Source organism: Corvus hawaiiensis, chromosome 5, assembly GCF_020740725.1.
Source record: "Corvus hawaiiensis isolate bCorHaw1 chromosome 5, bCorHaw1.pri.cur, whole genome shotgun sequence".
Classification (NCBI taxonomy): domain Eukaryota; kingdom Metazoa; phylum Chordata; class Aves; order Passeriformes; family Corvidae; genus Corvus; species Corvus hawaiiensis.
This window is the reverse complement of record NC_063217.1, coordinates 7,093,770-7,112,193: the sequence shown is the minus strand read 5'-3', so window position 1 is coordinate 7,112,193 and position 18,424 is coordinate 7,093,770. Positions and strand designations below refer to the sequence as shown.

The following is an 18,424-nucleotide window of genomic DNA, read 5'->3' as shown; positions in this document are numbered from 1 at the left end:
TCCTAGATCAAAAGCCAGAATGTAGGTGCAGATCAAAGGCTCTGACCAGTCAGGAGCCCAATTTATGGAGAAAATCCCCGATAAGAGGAAGATCTTCACAGGTTTGCTGGCTGTTTCTTCTGCAGGTCTCTGTGCTGGATTGTAACCAAAGTTTATAACTTAAGTGCAGTCACATAATTCTTCAAGCCAGAGTACAGCAAATTTGAGAGTCTCATTCATATGAAATGCTAAATGGCCACATTGCTCATTATTCAGTTCCTATCTTGTGATTAGACTGAGTTACAAAGTTAATGTCCAAGCTGTCTGTGCATCCCTTAATTCACAAAATATTATTGTCCACTCAGTCAAATGCTAGTAAATGCTGGAAAGATTACAGTGTAAAATCTCTGATTTTAATATTAAGTTGGGGTGAAATGGTTGGAATGAAATGTTACTGATACAAAGAGCCTTCCATTTGTTGAACTAGTGCAAGTAATACAAATCTTAAGGAGGTAATGTGAGAGTGATCTGCTCTTTATAAAAAGCTTTGATTTGCTTTTGAAATGTAGATTTAGGCCACAGAGTCCAGCATGTTCCTGAACTTCTATAGTAACTTCTTATTTTTCATAGAGCTGGCACATGGGGTTGTTACCAGTTTTTCCTATTAAGCATTATTTTATATTAGCACTTTCAATCTTGTTAGAAAGCATGAAAATATGTGTTTCTTGGATAAAACATGCTTTTGCTCCACTGTATTAATTGTTGACTAAAAAATACATACAAGTTGTGGGTGTAGCTGGATGCAAATGAAGTGGGAGCTCAGGTAATGCAGGTTGACTCCTGTATTTTAAAGCATTGAACCTGTGCACAAAATCACTGGAAGCAATGGGAAAAGAGAAGGGAGCACAGATCAATGGATCTGGAGATGAGAGTGTGCTGTCTTTTCCCATGTGAAATGTCTCTTCGTTTCCTTGCCTCTTTCTTGATGCTTTTTGTGGTTTGGTATGTCTCTGCCTTTCAAAAATGAGCTGCTTTTAAAGGTGAAGAAAAATAGGGAAAAATAAATTCCTGCCGTTCAGGAGAGAAGTTACCTGACTTTTGTTCCCTCAGTTTCCTAAGGAAAACTATTAGGGAGGATGGTATATTATTTCTCTTCCCAAAAACATAACTCTTTAAGCTCCTTCTAAAGCGTAATTTTAGTTGATGGCAGCTATTAGGAGACACATTTACTAAATTTACGTTGCCATCTAAAACCTGCGTTGTTGCTCCATGAAGAATACTTTTTTTGTATAAACAAATGCAGATGTTTAATGTGAGGTACTTAGAGGGATGTTATTTTTCAGTGTTTCACCTCTCCCTCCCAGTTGAGCTTTTTGCCCCATTTTTAAAAATAGTGAGTTTCCTGCTACCATGGATGTTAGCAGGATGCCAAGATTAATATTCCAGCAAATGATGCTGGTATATCTTCTTGTAAGTCTTAAGGGCAGTGACTCAGCAGACAGGCTTATCTCTACAGCAGAAGAAACAAAAATAGTTCTGCAGGTTCCTTGTGCTGGTTTTTAGTGGTGTAGAGAAAGCTGTAAAAAAGTACTGGGCAGCAGAATAAAGGCATTTGAATGTAAAACATAGTTATATATAATATGAGCTTATTATTTGTCATATTACTATTGTTGCTATTTTTGAAGAGAATGTTTCTTCTTCTTTGCTTCATAAGATAATGCTGGCATTAGCTGAGGACTTAATGAATATTTAGTTACGTAAAAACTCAAAAAGTAAAAACAGTTTTCGGGTGTTTTTAGGAAACGAACCACTTTTTTTTCTTCTCCACCATGAAATTATACTGTGTGCTGTTTGTTGTCTCAGTCAGCAGAACTGAGACACAAACATTTGTGGGAGCTGGTGATTAGAGAGAGAACATGCAGTACATGGAAAGACTGAAGAGAGACAAGTCAAAAAGGACACAGGCTTTTTCAAGCAAACATTTTGCTTAACTGCTGTGCCTTGAGTACTGGAAGGTAAAAAGCAGAATGGGATAACTTGCATGCAATTACAATCACTTGTTGCTTCATCTGTTTTTTGAAGTAAAATGGGCTTATTGTGAATCTTGAATCAATCCACCTTCCGCAGTTTTCTGTGGAAATCTGTAACACTTAAAGCTGCTTGATGTTATGCTTGTTTCAGCTGGTAACTTTTCAGCTGTTAGGAACATGGACTTAATGTGGCATTACCTTTGTGTGCCATGGAGAAGCAGATTTTGCATTTCCCTGTTGACAATTAGATGGGTTCCCTTTAGTGTGGGGGACCAGGAAAAGCCTGGGATTTTTTTGTTGTAATTCTAAAAATCCCTGTGCAGCACAGAACAGATTGGCCTTCCCTGTATCACGATTACCTATACATGATTTGGAATTACTGACAGTCATCCTGTGAGGGCTTTATAAGAGTTGCTATCATTATAAATTATTTTATCCTTTTTGTAACTTGCATAGATAGCTTTTGGTAGGGTATTTGCTCAGTGGTGGAAGGCTAACTCGCACAATTAAATCCAAACATGATCATTGACCACTCTGTTGAGAGCAAGGCAGACTTCTCTTTGTTGTTCGAAGCACCAAGCTCAGTGGAAATGTAAAACACTTACCAAGACTCATGTTCTAAACTATCAGACATCTTCAGTGCTTTGCTTTAGTGGTTTCAGTGGCCTGTTTACTATCTGCCTTAGTTTGCAATAAATCAAAACACAGTAATTAGTAATAAAAAATCAGACAAATAAGTTGGCACATAATTGTCAACTATTACGTGGTATTCTGTCTGCCATTACAGTCAGAAACTTAGTATTTGTGCAAGACTTGTTGAAACACCTGTAATTTTAAACATCATGCTCCTGTATTGCTGTTAAATGCAAAAAAGTAAGCATTGTTTGGCAACTGGCATCCTCTCCCCCACTGCTTGCAGGGATCGCCGTGTGTAATGTGCCAGCCGCCTCCGTAGAAGAAACGGCGGATTCCACCATGTGCCACATCCTGAACCTGTACAGGAGAACCACCTGGCTCCACCAGGCCCTGCGGGAAGGCACACGGGTACAGAGCGTTGAACAGATTCGGGAAGTGGCCTCTGGAGCTGCCCGCATCAGAGGGGAGACCTTGGGCATTATTGGATTAGGTACGTTGTCTTCATACGTGCTTTCACACTCATTGCTCTCCATTGCTTTAAAAAAATGTGAAGATTTGAACTGTAAAAATGGAACACTTGGTTCACTCCATGTCAAGCATTGTTTATAATCCCGCTTCATTGCTGGTGTTTTTATAACTCAAATGTTTTCCCTTTAGACATTATCATTTTCTGCAGAAAACTTACTTTATTGCTGATACTCTCTCAGTTCTTTGAGTTTCTGTACGTCTTTGTTGCCATATTGCTTGATGTCAGGCTCACTGCTTGTAAGAGAAGGACACATCATCACTTCCCTTTTCCAGGACAAGGATCCTGCTACTTCAGCCCAGTTACATGCGGATGTTTTATCCTTTATCTGTTGTCGTACCTGGTTTTTTTTGGACTTTCTTCCTTTTACTGTTTTTTACATAAGTAAAAAGTCTTTGCTGCAGTAACATCCTGCAGAGCAGTTATTTTGTGCATTTGATTGAGTTGGATCTGAAATTGTATTTCAACTCTAAGGAGAGGAAGAATATATGCAAGAAAGTTTGAAATGTTTCCAGACCTAATAAAGTTACTTACTTACCTGAATGACCCTAAATGTTTTTCAGCATCCGACAGATGGGCAGGCTTGCTTGAGATGAATTAATTATTGTCTGTTACAGAAGTAGAGAAAAACAAGTCAGTTTCTATATAAAAATAACTCAGTCATGTGCTTGTCTTACACAGATCTCATAGACTGTGGATGTAATTGCTGTGCTATTCATCCACAGGAATTCATAATATGATTTTGACAACAAAGCATCATACTTAAATGACTGCTTGAGTTACACATTGCTGTCAAATAACTCAAGCCACAAACTCTTACTTTTAGGAGCTGAAAATAGCCTGTTGTTACATAGTACTCATTTCAATGAGCGTGCAATACACCAGAACCACGTTCACAATCAAAGAATTGCCTTCAAATTATGACTTCCAAGAAGTTAGTCATGAAGCTGCTTTCTCAAATCTATGCTCATGTAATTATGCATCTCATTTAAACACACAATGATTATTGTGCTCACAGTCACAGCATCTGTACATAAATAATAGACAGTTGCCTGCAGTGTTTCCAAAATGGAAATGCATACCTGGTTTTTGAAACTTAAGCTTTGGCTCACATGCAGTGTGCATATTTACTGGAGATATCTGTACTGGTGTCATTTAATTTGGGGTTTTTTTTGTACTGAACGAATTCAAACGTGAGACTAGAAAAAAAAAGTCTTTCATCATTGATGTCCTTAAGTGAGTTTTGTTGGTTTTGTTCTCGATGACTGAAAAGTGTAGAGGAACAAGTGGATAATCAGATTGGCAGTATGTGTATAAAGCCTTACAAAATGCTAGGTTTTGGTTTCAAAAAGCAAGCCTGTTGTGTGCATGGTATACTTAAAAAGCTGTTAAAAGCTGATTTTTAAGGGCACACATCTGTTGCAATTACTGACCAGTCATTATCTCTAGCTTTTTTTTGTTTCCATATATTTCCTACAATAGAATATTCACAGTTTCAAGGAATACTGCATTGTAAAGTCACTTTTGAAAACTTCCACTCTTCTTGTGAGCGCATGTGAGTAGGCACAACACTTTGATTCTGACCTGTTCTAACAAACTCCTATCAATCTACACATTAATGAAGAGTAAAAATGTAGACTTAGAAGATTTACCAGAATTTCTGTGTGGGCACTTCTGGCACTTAGGCTGTGATGTGCACCTTTTTGTATTACAGATCACTGCAAGAGGTTACCTGTCTTGAGTTTCAGACTCAAACATGTATTTACAACCAAAAGATTTCCTTAGGTTGAGTTTCTTCACTAGTGGCCTCTCCCACGTTGGGAGTTCTGCCTCAGTTTATTATTTAGACATGTCAGTGTCAGAAGTGATGATCCACCCAGATGCTATGAAGTGAATGTATTACACACAAAATAAACAGTTCTCATCATCTGTTGCTAAGCTCTTTCTTCTGTTTCTGTGTAGTGTCTCAGTTTCTGTCCTTTGTCATTAACGTGTGTCTGAGATCATCTCCTCTCAACCACAACTATTTTTCTCTATTCTTTCTTAAAACTCGTGGTCTCTTCAGGAGCGGGTTGCTTAAATTTTTCACTTTGCTGCTGCAGTAGCTAACTGCAGACCTTCTTAACATCTGTTCTGGGCTTTTCTCTTCTTCTGCCAAAAAGAAACACCCTAGCTCTTGCCTGTCTCTGTGCTAGGGAATGACTATGTCTCCAAAGTTTCATCTACTCACTTCCTTATCCACTGATCTAGCCAAGTTTCGTGACTCACTTGCCTTCTTTCCATCACCCACTCTCTTCTCTTTGCCTCTTCTCATGCATATTCCTGCTTTGACACTTGGTCTGTCCTGCTTAATCCTATTACTCCGTGTTCTTCCTTTAAAGTTAACCCCACCTCTCATCCTCTGCTTGTATTGAGCTTGAAGATAAGCAGAGACTCAACAGCATAATGCCTCCTTCTTGTGCTTGTTGGATCTCATCCGTCATTGTTGTGTTGTTTGGTTAGCCCCTGAGCTCCTTAGGGCACAGCCCATGCCTCTTTCTGTCTTTGTGAAGTGTCTGATTCTTTGAGCCTTACATTAATAATAGTATCACATCATTAAACAGCTGTCTTAGTCACTTTTAATCTTTATTACTATCCTGTGTCCTATATTTCAAGTGATGCATCACAAGTGTGAATAATAAGCCCTGCATTAAAAAAAAAAAAAGCTATCTTTTCACCTTATATCTAGAAATGTAGTGGGTTTTATTTTTTTTAAGGAAGAATATTTATGAGCAGCAGTATGTAAGTGCTTGGATGAATAGATATCTGGCCCTGGTTCTGCTCTAATGATAATTTTACAGCAGTGAAGTCACACTCCCTTCCCCTTCCTTCTCAGTGAGAAATGCTGATGACTAATGACTTACGCATTTCCTCACCCAAGAAAGGTGAAATTCTTCCAAATAAATTTGTCTCCACATCACAGTGAATGTCACCACTCAGTTTGTCTTTCCTCACCTGTTCTATTCTCTCAACAGTCCCACGGCCCTACCTAGATGTTGGCCAAATTACTAACCTTTGTTTTAAGACAATAAAGCTTAAAGAGTTGTATGGTATTACTCTGCAATAAATGATCTACTCTTAGCAGTCCTACTGGCTTGCTTAATGTGCTCAGCAGGAAATGTAACGAAACAGCATTCTCCACATTTCAGAGTTCTGCAAAAAGGAGGAAAAATTACCCATATTCTCCATTGCTGTTGCACAGGCAGGGAAGAGCTGCTAAGTGAAAGCACTTTTTATTTGCATGGAAGTCTTCAGGCAGGTCATCATCATTTCCATGGTATCAAGGTCATTTTATAAAACTTTGTAATACCAGCGCAGGGTGAGTGTTCATTGCCCTAGGGCTGAGCAGGGTACTTGACACCTGCAGCTGCTGTACTGTCACACTCTGATCAGGTCATTGGCAGGGTCAAGGTCAGAGACACCTATAAATCAGGACACTTGGGTTGGGAGGAGTTGGGAGACTTGTGGCAGAGTGAATGGATGAGGCTGTAACAGGAGACTTGGGTGTTTGGGTCTCTGAAATGATGAATGGACCTCGCTAGAGCTTTGATTTCTAAAACACACCTTGTTGCTTTTTGCTTCTTTTGCAATTGTATGCAACATTCATTTTCTGCATTCTTTTCAGACTACAGACCAAGAAATTCATTTAAGGTTTTCAGCTTAAGATTTTGCCCTCCCTGGAAGCAGCCATGAATATTCATAATAGTTCGATACACTCTTAACATACAGTTGTCCCAAAGGTGGGATGCTTTGTGTGCTGTATTGTCCTCAGTGTGTTGAGGTAGGTTTTGAACCACCCCTCATACCCAGGAGAGTCTTATATAATAGAAGTTTTTCAGGAAAGGGAAAAAAAAAGTCATAGGTTTGTGGTTCTTCTTTATGTCAGATGGGAGTTTAAAAAGAAACTGGCAAATTAACCTTGTGTCCAGCTGTGTATTTGTTTAATGACTAAGACTATATATGAGTTGACAATTGCAGAAGACTTTTATCCCATAAAATATTTGTAATAGGATAATTCTGGTTAGAAATAGAGATGTAATTCCCAGGTGTTTGTGAAGGGAACTTTTGTGCCCACTGAAGAAGGCTTTGGTTTATTAGCCTGCTTGGGGTGAAGGAAGAGTGCAGCTTTAACTGGAGAGGCTGTTGTAAGAGATTTTGCTGTTGTGAATCCCCTCAGGTATTAGTGTTGTGAAGAGCGTAAAAAAAGAACAGATGTTACAGACAGAATGTTGCATGTGAAAATGAATGGAGCTGGAGTAACAGTTACATGCTTTGTTTAAAAAAAAAAAGTGTTTACAGTTGTGTGACTGATTCCTTGAGCTGTGAACTTGCCAAAATTTGGAAATGTACAATGTTTGTGCTTAAAATTTTCTAATTCAAATTTATGAAAAACAGCTCGGAAAGCAAACAGATAACATGCCTGCAAATGTTGAAATGATAGATTTTGAGGAGTATTCTAACCTGGTGTCCCCAAAGAAAAGCAGACAGCCCCTGTCAGATTGATGTACTATTTAATATTCCAAGCACATCTGTCACTAAGCACTGCAGAATTGCTGTGTTCACGTTAAGTGATCAACAAAAAACCTTTCTTCCTGTGGCTTCTGAAGTTTATTCAAAGAGAAACTGAAAAGCAGAGGGAAATCCCTTCAAGCACAATTGGAAAGAGATGGGATTTCCCTGGGTTAATTTGATGCTTTTTTGAACAAACTTAGATATTACAAAGGAAAAGTTGTTGACTTTTTTTTTCCCCCCCAAATGAGGCATTGTTACTATGGTTTGTCAAGTGATGCTTTTGAAACATCTTTGTCTAACATTTGTAGTACTCTAACGTGAATATCTAGTTGTAAGTGTCTTAACTTGAAAAGTGTGTTAGTTCTCACTCTCCAAAATGCCTGTAACTCATTAGATGTACTCAGGGATTTTTTTTTTCCCCTCTCTGTTTTACTGGTAGTGTGTCAAAGGGAAGTGGTATGGAGTCATGCCCATACAGCAGTTCTGGGCACAGCTCTGAAGTATGACAGTAAGGAAAGTGGAACAGAAAAGCTAAATTCAGTGTGAATTCCAAATGGGACTACACTCGTCTTAACTAGGTGCTATACTGTGTTTATTAATCATTCAGGTAGCTGAATAAAATTTATTTTAAAGCCTTAGATGACAGAATTCTTGTAGGCATTTTGATGCTGGAAGGATGTTACTCAAAATGAAAGAAGATACCAGAAAGGAGATTCCATGTATTGACATCGGTTGTGCTTCAGATTAAACAAATTATCTGTCATTACATCCATTTTTGAGGATTAGTTTTACAGCTTTTTATTAAAGCTAGCTGGTTTGACATGGGTAAGGATAAGCCCTTGGCAGGATGTGTTCATAGGCAGTGGTGTTTTGCCATGTACAGGCCCAGCAGGCAAGCCTTGTGTTACCCAGATTATTGCAGATTATGTGACATCTTCTGGCATTTCAGATATCTGGTTACAAAAGGTGCAAACCTCCTGCTTTGTTTCAAGGTAGTGTGAAACAGTCCAGATGTACCAGTTCTGACCTCAGTGATGGTTTTCAGTGGGATGGGAGACGCCTCTGTTTTCTGCATTTCCAGTTGCTGTACAAAGTGTTACGGTTTGATATGAGCATTCCCATTAGGAAGGAGGAGGTTACCTTACAGCAGCTGCTTCACATCTGCTCTCATGGCGTGTTTATCTTGTTCTAGGGCGTGTTGGGCAAGCAGTAGCACTACGTGCCAAAGCCTTTGGCTTCAGTGTGATTTTCTATGACCCATACCTCTCGGATGGGATGGAGCGTGCTCTGGGACTGCAGCGGGTGAGCACTTTGCAGGACCTGCTGTTCCACAGTGACTGTGTTACCCTGCACTGCAACTTGAATGAACACAATCATCATCTTATTAATGACTTCACCATAAAGCAGGTAATAATCTCTGTGGGCGTGCTCCACACCAGTGCTGCTTGCTAACTTTGTATAGCATTGATTTCTGTAAATAGACAGATTCTCATTTGATAGAAATCTTTCTGTTTTGTTGCTGTAAGATCAAACAGGTCTATAATTGATTAGGAACTAGCTGGTTGCTTATGTATTGTTGCTTTTACTGTTTTTTTGGCTCAGTAATATTGCATTTGTGGAAATAATTTGCTCTTCTTAATATCGCTCAGATTTAATGAAGTGGCATTGATATAAAAGCACTTCTTCTCTGTCTTGTAGCTACTTCCTTCACGTGTGTATTTTCAGGTAGCAATTCTGCTTTTCACTGTTGTCCCTCAGTTTGAGTTCCTTCGATGCAATTTAAGGATTATGACTAAATGGCTCCCCCCTGTGCTCAGTCCCGATTCTTGCAGAGCACTTCAAGGATGGAGCTCATTTACAGCATTGCGTTATTGGGAAAAATAATGTTTCTTGGAATTAGTACTAACCTCTCCCTAAAGTTGTAGGTAACATGTAAAATAATTTCAAAATCTAGGTGTAGTAACTGCTTTGTTATTGACTAATTTGATAGTAGAAGCCAGACACTTAATGAAAAAGTTTGACTCCAATTTCAGTGTAGCCAGAAGTAAAACACTGAGACTAAGAATGGAGGCAATGTACAGGAAGGACACCCTAAGACAGAATAGTTGATTTGGCTGTTCTTCGTATCTATATAAATATATAGTGGGTTTATTTGTTGGTAACAATGACAGTAGCACTCTTTCGCAGTAAAATCATTGCTTGTCATCTGAGAAATAGTTTGTACCTACTACTCTGGAACTTCAGAACTGAAGATCTTGCTGAACATGTTCCACAGTCACATAGGATCGTGGCAGAAAACTGACAATGCAACACACTTCCTGATTTGAGAGTTTAGGGATTTTGCAAATCCATCGCAACATAAAATCAGGATTTAGGATTTAAAACTCTAAAAAATTAAGAAGCTTAAAATAAAACCTGTAGGAGAACAGATCTCTGTCACCCTGCCCTGAACACTGTCTTTCGTTGTGTGGCTAGGTACATTCAGTGATTATTGCACGGTGAGATATCTTTGCAAGCAGACACCTAGACCCAAAAAGCATCACATTGACTTCAGTAGGAGTGCTGAGCAATGGTCACTTTATTTTACAGCAGATGTGAAACTGGGGCCAGTTCATCACAGGAAGTTTTTGAGTGGAGCCAGAGAAATGTGTTGAGCTATGGAGAAGGCACAGTGCATTAATCAGAGAAACAAACAAAGGAAAACATGCTAAAACTGAGTAATACCGTCTGAAATTAAATGCCTGTAATAAACGGCACTGGAAAGTATCTTGTAAGCGTTTATCTTGGTATTTGTTATCCTTCATGATCAAAGCAAGGATTAATTGAAGTGTTATAGATAGTTCTTGCTTTGGATAAGAGTTTGGGTGAAGCAGTCTGGATAGTAAAGCGGGTGTGAAACCTATGAAATTGTAACCCCTCTGACTGCTTAGTTTGTGTAAAGCATATTCTGATTTAGGCTGACAGATGTTGGAGTTGGCCTAGAATTTCTAGAGAGCACTGCATACCATTTTTGTCCAATATTGCATGCTCATGTAATAACCAGTTTTTAAACAAAGTACAGAGAAGTATGGTGCATTTCATTTCACTGAAGTCTCATCCTGAATTTTGTTGAATCTGAAATGACATAAACTTAAAATGTCTTTGAAAATTTGATGTCTGTCTCCTCTTTAAGTAGCATTTCTAGTGAATTAATCATCATTCTCTCTAGCTACCTTGCTTGTCCTTGTAGTCCCAGAGTAGCTCAGAGAAATGTTTCAATGAACCTGGGGTATTCAGGTGGTCTTAAGAGACCGAGGTCGTCTTTAGTTATACAGATTTGAGAAAAAGACACTGCAGTTTAAACACAATGCTTTTAAAAAGCAACTCTGCAGGTTTAGTGTAGGTGAATTTAGCAGACGTCAGCAGTTCCAGCTGCAAAGCTCTTTCAAGCTTCCACCCATTGTTAAGGATCTTCTCCAGCTGCATCCACCCTGACAGTTTATCATGAGTCACGTAATTCATTCCCTCTAGAATGCATTTATGCAGACATGTTCTGTTTGATTTGAACATGTCTTAGTGCTAGTTATGGAGTTTTGTAAATAGGCCTAAAATGAAAACTCAAGCAAGGTTGTTGGGCAGATTGGACAGAAGGGGTTTTAGCAGAGTTCAGTTTAATTAAAATTTTCATGTCCTTTAGAGGGCCTGTAAATACATGAAGCTGTACTTAAAACTCACATTATCCATTTGCACAGAAATAGGGAGGGTATATGAGCTCCTGTGAGCCTTTATGGTGTGTCTGCACTGGTGTGATTGGCTCTTGGGAGAGCCCACCTGTGCTGGTTTTTGTACAGTTCCCACAACTGACTCAAGAACTGGAGATGCACTGATTGTTCCCAAAAGGAATGTCTTCTTGTTACGAGACCAGATTAAGATCCTGCCCCTGTTTCTTTGCTGTTCCGATTCCCAAGTTAATTACATAAAGATGAGGGAAGCAGCCTTTAGTTCTGCTCCTCTAAGTGGAGCTTTTGCTGTACAGACCAATGGATGGTTCTCCTGTAGGCCCAGGAGTCTGCAAATGGAGAGAGGTGGGGTCACATTAAACCTAGAGAGTTGGCCAACAAAATGTGTTTTTTTCTTTACAAAACACTGAAAGCATGTGCATATTAATATTCTCTATGACCTCATTAAAAAAAAAAAAAAAAAAAGCTGACTTTTATTCAAACCTCCTTGTTGTTCGTGAATCTGGCATTTAGTGTAAGGATCCATTTACCTAAGGTTTAGTTTGATGTGTAGGTTTTATGAAGTTGAGAAGGTGTCAAAATGTTGGGGTTTGCTTATTTTTATGGTGAGAGACGGAGTCAGTACAAAATGAGATTTTCATTATTCATCTTCACCATGGCTCCTGCTTTTCATGTGCTTTCTGTCATGCACAGTGGTGTTTGAGACATCTGTTAAAGATGAAATACCAGGGTGGCTGGAAGCAGGATGTTGTAATTTATGTTTTTTCAGTACCATTTCTCTTATTTAAACCGCCACTTTGTTTTCAAGTTGTGGATATATTGTGGTGTAAATTCTTGTAGTTTTCTCCACACAGTGTCATCTACAATGCTAATCTGCACAACGCACAGCACAGCTTCTCTCCTGGGCACACAGCATTCTCAACCAAATTCATTTTCATGCCTTTTAATTGAATAATAGAAGAATTCTTTAGACCTTTATTTGAAAAGTCTCACAGGGGAGGAGGAAGCTGAAGTAACAAAAATAAATAATACATACATCTACTGTGTTTGGCAACTAAAGGAAAAGTGTTTGAAAATCCAAAAGTATTGATTTTTCTGAAAAATTCATGTAGGCTTTTATTTGTGTGAAAGTTGAAAGCCACAAAATATGAATTTGTTTAAGAATGTGGTGTAGTTTCTGTCTCATGCAATTTCACAGTGAAATAAAAAGGCATAAAATGATCTGTCACTTTCATATGCACAGTTGTGTCTTTTGATCATGTTACTGCACAATATCTGAAACAACGCTTCTATTAAAAGACACTACTTACAAGAGACAAAAGGTTATTAAGTGCTGTGAAATAGCATTTTATGTTAGAAGCATCACATTTGGTGGTACTTTCCAATGGAAAGGGAAGACAACTGTTACAGTTTAAACCAGCTGAATAGCCTTTGTTGTAATGGATGCTTCTTTTGAGTAAAAAATAATGCCACAACGATTTTATTTCATTTATTTTTATTTCATCATTCTTGTTTTTAACTTTCCCTAGATGAGACAAGGGGCTTTCCTGGTCAACACAGCTCGAGGTGGGTTAGTAGACGAAAAAGCACTTGCACAGGCCCTGAAGGAAGGAAGGATACGAGGGGCAGCCTTAGATGTACATGAGTCAGAACCATTCAGGTGCTTTTCCTTTTCTTTTCTTTTTATTTTGTTCACTTTCTTATTTTTAAGTCTTAGTGCATGATACAATCAACAGCAACAAGTAAATTGAGTTTTCCGTTCATTTGATAGCTAAATACTCCTTAGCAAAGCAACATGAATCTGCGCAGCACTGGGCTAATGCAAATGTAGATGGAGCTTGTGTATGTGGTTAGAAGTGAAAAAAGTGACATCCAAGATTTAATTCCTTAAAAAGAAAAGAAAAAACAAACAGTGGGTTTATTTAGTAGAAATAACAGGGACCTGAGTTCAAATCCAGGTCATGGCTTTGGCCATGACTTTGAGGGGAGTGCACCTTTGCCATTGATGCAGCTCTGCAGGCAACTGATGTCAGAACAGAGTCTTTCAAAGGCAAAGAGTTGAGATGTGGTGTGAGAGGTAACTTGCTTTATGACACCTTTCTGAAGGAAAAAGACCTATGTCCAGATTGCCTCTGCAGGAAAGCCATAAATGGAAGAGTTTGCAGAAAGTTCAGGAAGGCTATCAGAGTGCAGGTTTTGTTTTGTTTTGTATTACCCTCTATCAGGGAAGTAGTAACTCTACTGTCAGTAGCAGGGCTGGTAGCACAAGTCTGAGTTTTTGAATGACTGACAAGTCCAGTGTTTTAGGCAGAAATGTACCATATCCCTAAGCGGCATTGGCATTGAATTACCAGCACTCCTAATCAAAATGAGCCTATTTCATATGTCCTTGAGTCTTGAGAACAGACTGCTGCAGCTTAGTCCTTGCATGTGACGAGCCTTTTTCAGGCTGGGCAGGGAAAAATGTTATTTTTAACTGGAACGATCCACATCAGTTTTTGAAGAATAACAGATTCAGGGCAGGTTGTAAAGACTGGAGAGAGGACAGTATCTCTCTTTGCAGCTTGAGGGGGAAATAGAACCTTTGAAAAAATAGAATAATATCCTTTTAGTCAGAATTTTTATATATCTACTGAGGCATGATGCCACATCACAAATATTTAATTTTATTTATGCATACCCTGGATTCATTTACTCCTAAATGTAGTCACTGCAATGCAGTAGTGCTGTGCAAAGCCAGAGTGTAGCAGCTCAAGGGACTTCCAGCTACATACATTCTTCCCAGTTCCAATCTGGGATGTGCACAAGCAGCCCGTTGCACCTCTAGGAAGCCCCATTTACTGCATGGAGATGCCATCTGCAAAGATTCAGTTGCAGGATTACAGCCACAATTTCCTTTGGCTTCAGTGCTGCATATCTATCTGATCGCAGCATGCAACTCTTTATTCAAGAGTTTTGCCAGATATTTTGATGTTTATTGAACTACAGATGAAATCTATCATTTTATGAATTATGATCAACTCTGAAAGCACACTTTTGTCTTAAAATATTTGTTCTCCTGTTGTTACAGTTGACTGCAAGATTATTAAAACTGAAAATAAATATGAGGAGCAAGTTTCCATTATTTTCAATTTCTTTATTTGGTATCTGTGATAACACTTTTACACAGATTCATTGCTTTCCCTGAAAAACAGTCTGTAAAATAAATTTCCTTCTTTCTGTGGAGTTTCTATAAAGGAATGGGAAAGAAAAAATAGTTAAAAATAACAGAAAAAAAAGTGTGAATTATCAAAAAGCCATTGAGGCTGCTGATGGACACTCTTCTGATTTGGAAATAATTGTAAGGTTTTTTTTTCTTTAAACGATTAAATGTCATATTAACAGAAAGATAAGTGCTTTGTTGGTTAATGTAATAAAAGTAAAATTGTGATGAACTGAACAAATGGAGTGGCATCCTAAATTATTTTGGGTTTTCCTTTATGCATTTCTACCCCAAAACTGGAGTGGCAGTGCTGTAGTTACAATAAGTGCATTGGACAGAAGCTAATGTTGCTGCTATACTTAAGTTCTATCCTTTGAGTCTATAAAAAGTGGTTGTTGCTTATTTATACTGTGAGTAGTACATTTAATTAACGGACAGAACTATAAACAAACTCAGTAAAGAATAGAAATGCCGTTCTTTTCTGTTGTAGAAATTAATCTGTGTATGTACAAATCCATCTGGATTCCCTCCCTGCTTTCCCCTTGCACCCCAATATTTTTTTGTCATTTGATCTTGTTTTAAATTTTCATTTAGCTTTAGTCAGGGCCCCTTGAAGGATGCACCAAACCTGATCTGTACCCCACATGCAGCCTGGTATAGTGAACAAGCCTCAATTGAGATGCGGGAGGAAGCAGCACGAGAGATCCGAAGGGCGATCACAGGTACTGACTCACATTATTATTAGCTCCTTCACTGTGTAGTTATTTTTAAGAAACCTATTTATTCAGTCTTGAAAGATGCTGAAAAGAAGCAGCCTTGGGTTTTGTTTCTAATATTTGGAACACAGAAATGAGCAAATGCCCACTAAGTCTGTTCTCAGAACTGGAACAAGTAATTTTGGAGTTTTTTTGCAATTACAAAGGGAAGGCAGACACTGCGAAATAAGTACTTTTTCATGTAAGAGAAATGTATTTATATGTGAAAAATCTTCTCCTTTTTTCCTTTGTTGCATGTAACTATTACCCATTTGATGGATTTGACTGCAAGTCCTCCTGGTACTGCTGGTATCTTCCTTAGCTTTTCCTAGATGCTCCCTTATACTTGTCATGAGCAGTTCTCTACATAAAGTTTTCAGTATTTTGTTGGCAGGTTATTCTATTTTAGATATTCACCTCTTTAAAGCCTTGCTAAAGAAGTCTGGCATTTTAAAGGGCAGAGTGTCTTTGTTATGTAACTGCCATGTAATTGTAAACTGCTCACATAAGAGAAAACAGTTACGTCTCGAACATGCACTGCTAATAAATAAAATGAGAGGACTGAGCCATTTGGCATGGGTTTGAATCCCTTGTAGCCTAAAATAAAAGGAAGGATTTTCATACTGGAAAATGATTCATTAAGCACTAATGTTTTCTCTTTAGTTGGACTTTGCTGTGTCCCCCTTGGCGATATAGTCTGAATGCTCTGCAGACATGCAGGGCCATCTGTGTCACCTTGAGAGTAGTTCAGTGCCAACACATTGCTCTGTTACACAAAAAGTACTGGCAGTAGCCTTCCCCCTGGCTTGTGCCTAGAGAGGCCTGGCAATTTAGTTTCATTTATAGCCTGTAAAGAAAGAAGATTCTCCTCTGGCTGCTAATTAAAGGTGCCTTTTAAACTCCTGATCTGAATTGTCCTTTACTGGACAATTTCACTCTGTTTTAGAGGTGACCTGAAGAGCCTGACCATCTCTTTGCTGGATCAGGTCCTTGTGGCTGTACTCCAGAACTCTAGTGATACATTTGTTTGTTAGGGTGTTCAATAACTGCTGCCTGCTCTCTTGAGAGAGATTGCACAAACCAGCATCTGATACATGCCTGGGGGAGGATTGATGTGCAAATTGGCATTAATAGGCTATGGACTGAAAACTAAAGAAGAGCCAGCAATCCAGAGCTAGTTTTTTGTTAAATTTGTGGAGTAGCCCAAGCATATGTGCCTAGGAAGGCAGATCTACAGTTCCTTCAAGTGTGTGATGGTGCTCTCAGAGGTCTGTATCATTGATTTATATCGAAGCTGTCAGCACTTCAGTGTTTGCATATGGTTTTTAGTAAGATCAAACTGAGACCAGCGTTAAGGAGGTGAGAATGACATTGAATTGCAGTGAAACAAATGTAGGAAAGATACAGGAAATGTGGGATAAAGCTGGATGTATGAAAGCCATAGGGGAGCATAAAGAAGAGAGGGTGTAGAGAGGGAGAATAATTGGAAAAAGGTGTGAAGTGTAGGAATGAAGGCTATGACTACCATCTGACAATAAAAATGTTAAGTGTTTCTGCTGTTGCTTAAAAGTCAATGATGTTGTGATGTGTAAAATAGAAGTAATCAGCAGAGATTAAATACCTTGAAGTGTATTTTTAAACTTGAAAGCATTCCAAGTATGAAATAAAGAGGACCACTGGAATGGAAGTAACAGGAAGGCAAGCATGGGAGACTAGTAGAGCATGTCTACAGAAGTTAGCAAAATGAAGAAGGAGGGGGGCAAAGAGGATGACAGGATTGAGAAGGATAAGCATCAGAAGAAGAAATACACTGTGGACAGTTCTGGCAGAAGTTTAGATGGATGTATATTTCAGCTACATTTCAAAGGTGATTTCTAGATGGTTGGAATTCACCCATAATGGGGCATATACTTCACCTTGTTCAGTATTGAGCTAGAAGCCCTTTCAGCTTGTGCACAGATGTGACAGGTTCAGGGACATCAGCTGAAGTCATGGAGTAACACCTATTTGATGGTATACGCTGCACAAAAAGCAGTTTTGTGACAAGGGTTTTTTACAGTCCCATTGTGGCCAGGCTGATGGATAGAAAGAGCAGGCAAAGGTAGTGAAGTCCTTAATCAAATTTCCAGAAGGAAGCTGGAGACAGAAGGCTGAATTCTTTAATGATGGAGCACGGTCAGTTTTTGACACGTTTTGTGGAGTACTATTGCCAGCAGTAGCAGGGGTGGACTCAAATTTATCTCTTTCTACCCCTCTATGTGCAAATGCACTGTAAGAATGAACTTCAATAAAGACACGTTAAAACAGATGTCAGAAAAAACACGTGCTCTAGTTGGTCTCTCTCCTGTTAAAATAGGTGGAAACATTCCTATTGCTATGAAGAAAATACGTGTTGGATCTGCTCAGGTCATTTGTTGCAGGGCTGGACATAGTTCTGCAGAAGACAGTCACAGGCTCGTCCAGTATGTGCTGAATCAGGCTGACAGATTTTCCAGTCTTAAAACTTCAGTTGTACTTCAGAGGTTAAGGAAAAGTTTTGAAGAAATGAAGAAGGGACATTCTGGTGTATTTTCGTTTTATGTAGGAATGAAAGGGATGGCTGATACATTGCAGTAAATAAAAGTGAAGAGCAGTTTAGATAAAGAAGGGAAAGATAAGGAGGACAGGGAATAAGTGTTGGTCATATTCAGGTTTATGGCACAATTCCATTCAGAATTCTGTATTTTTCATTAGGTGTTTCTAATTGCTGGTACAGGTGGAAGGAAAAGGAGGAAAGTGATGTTAAGGACAGAGAGTAGGCAGCTAAATTACTGAATTTGATTGGTAGCTATGCTCTATATTTAAGTTACAGCTTCTTGGAAAGATGAATCTTATTGGTTTTGGTTTTATTGAAACCCTGTGTACAAGAGATAAAGAGAGACAGGGAAATGAAAATTAAGCAGAGCATTTCAGACATTATTGCCTGAGTCCCAGACAAAAGGATACAGCAAGAATCAGAAACAAGCTCTTTGTGTCATTTTTTGTCT

General features: G+C 38.7%; 1 protein-coding gene across 8 annotated transcripts in view; it reads left to right on the top strand.

Moving 5' to 3' along the window:
- Window positions 1-18,424, top strand: part of CTBP1 (C-terminal binding protein 1) — a 236,104-nt gene that overhangs the window by 210,357 nt on the left and 7,323 nt on the right. For 7 of the 8 annotated variants that reach the window (XM_048305337.1, XM_048305335.1, XM_048305336.1 and 4 more), the window contains 4 exons: window positions 2,929-3,135; window positions 8,915-9,129; window positions 12,971-13,101; window positions 15,238-15,365. In XM_048305337.1, the coding sequence (XP_048161294.1) occupies window positions 2,929-3,135; window positions 8,915-9,129; window positions 12,971-13,101; window positions 15,238-15,365 (681 nt within the window). The remainder of the gene's footprint in view (window positions 1-2,928; window positions 3,136-8,914; window positions 9,130-12,970; window positions 13,102-15,237; window positions 15,366-18,424) is intronic. The other variant, XM_048305338.1, reaches the window with a different exon arrangement.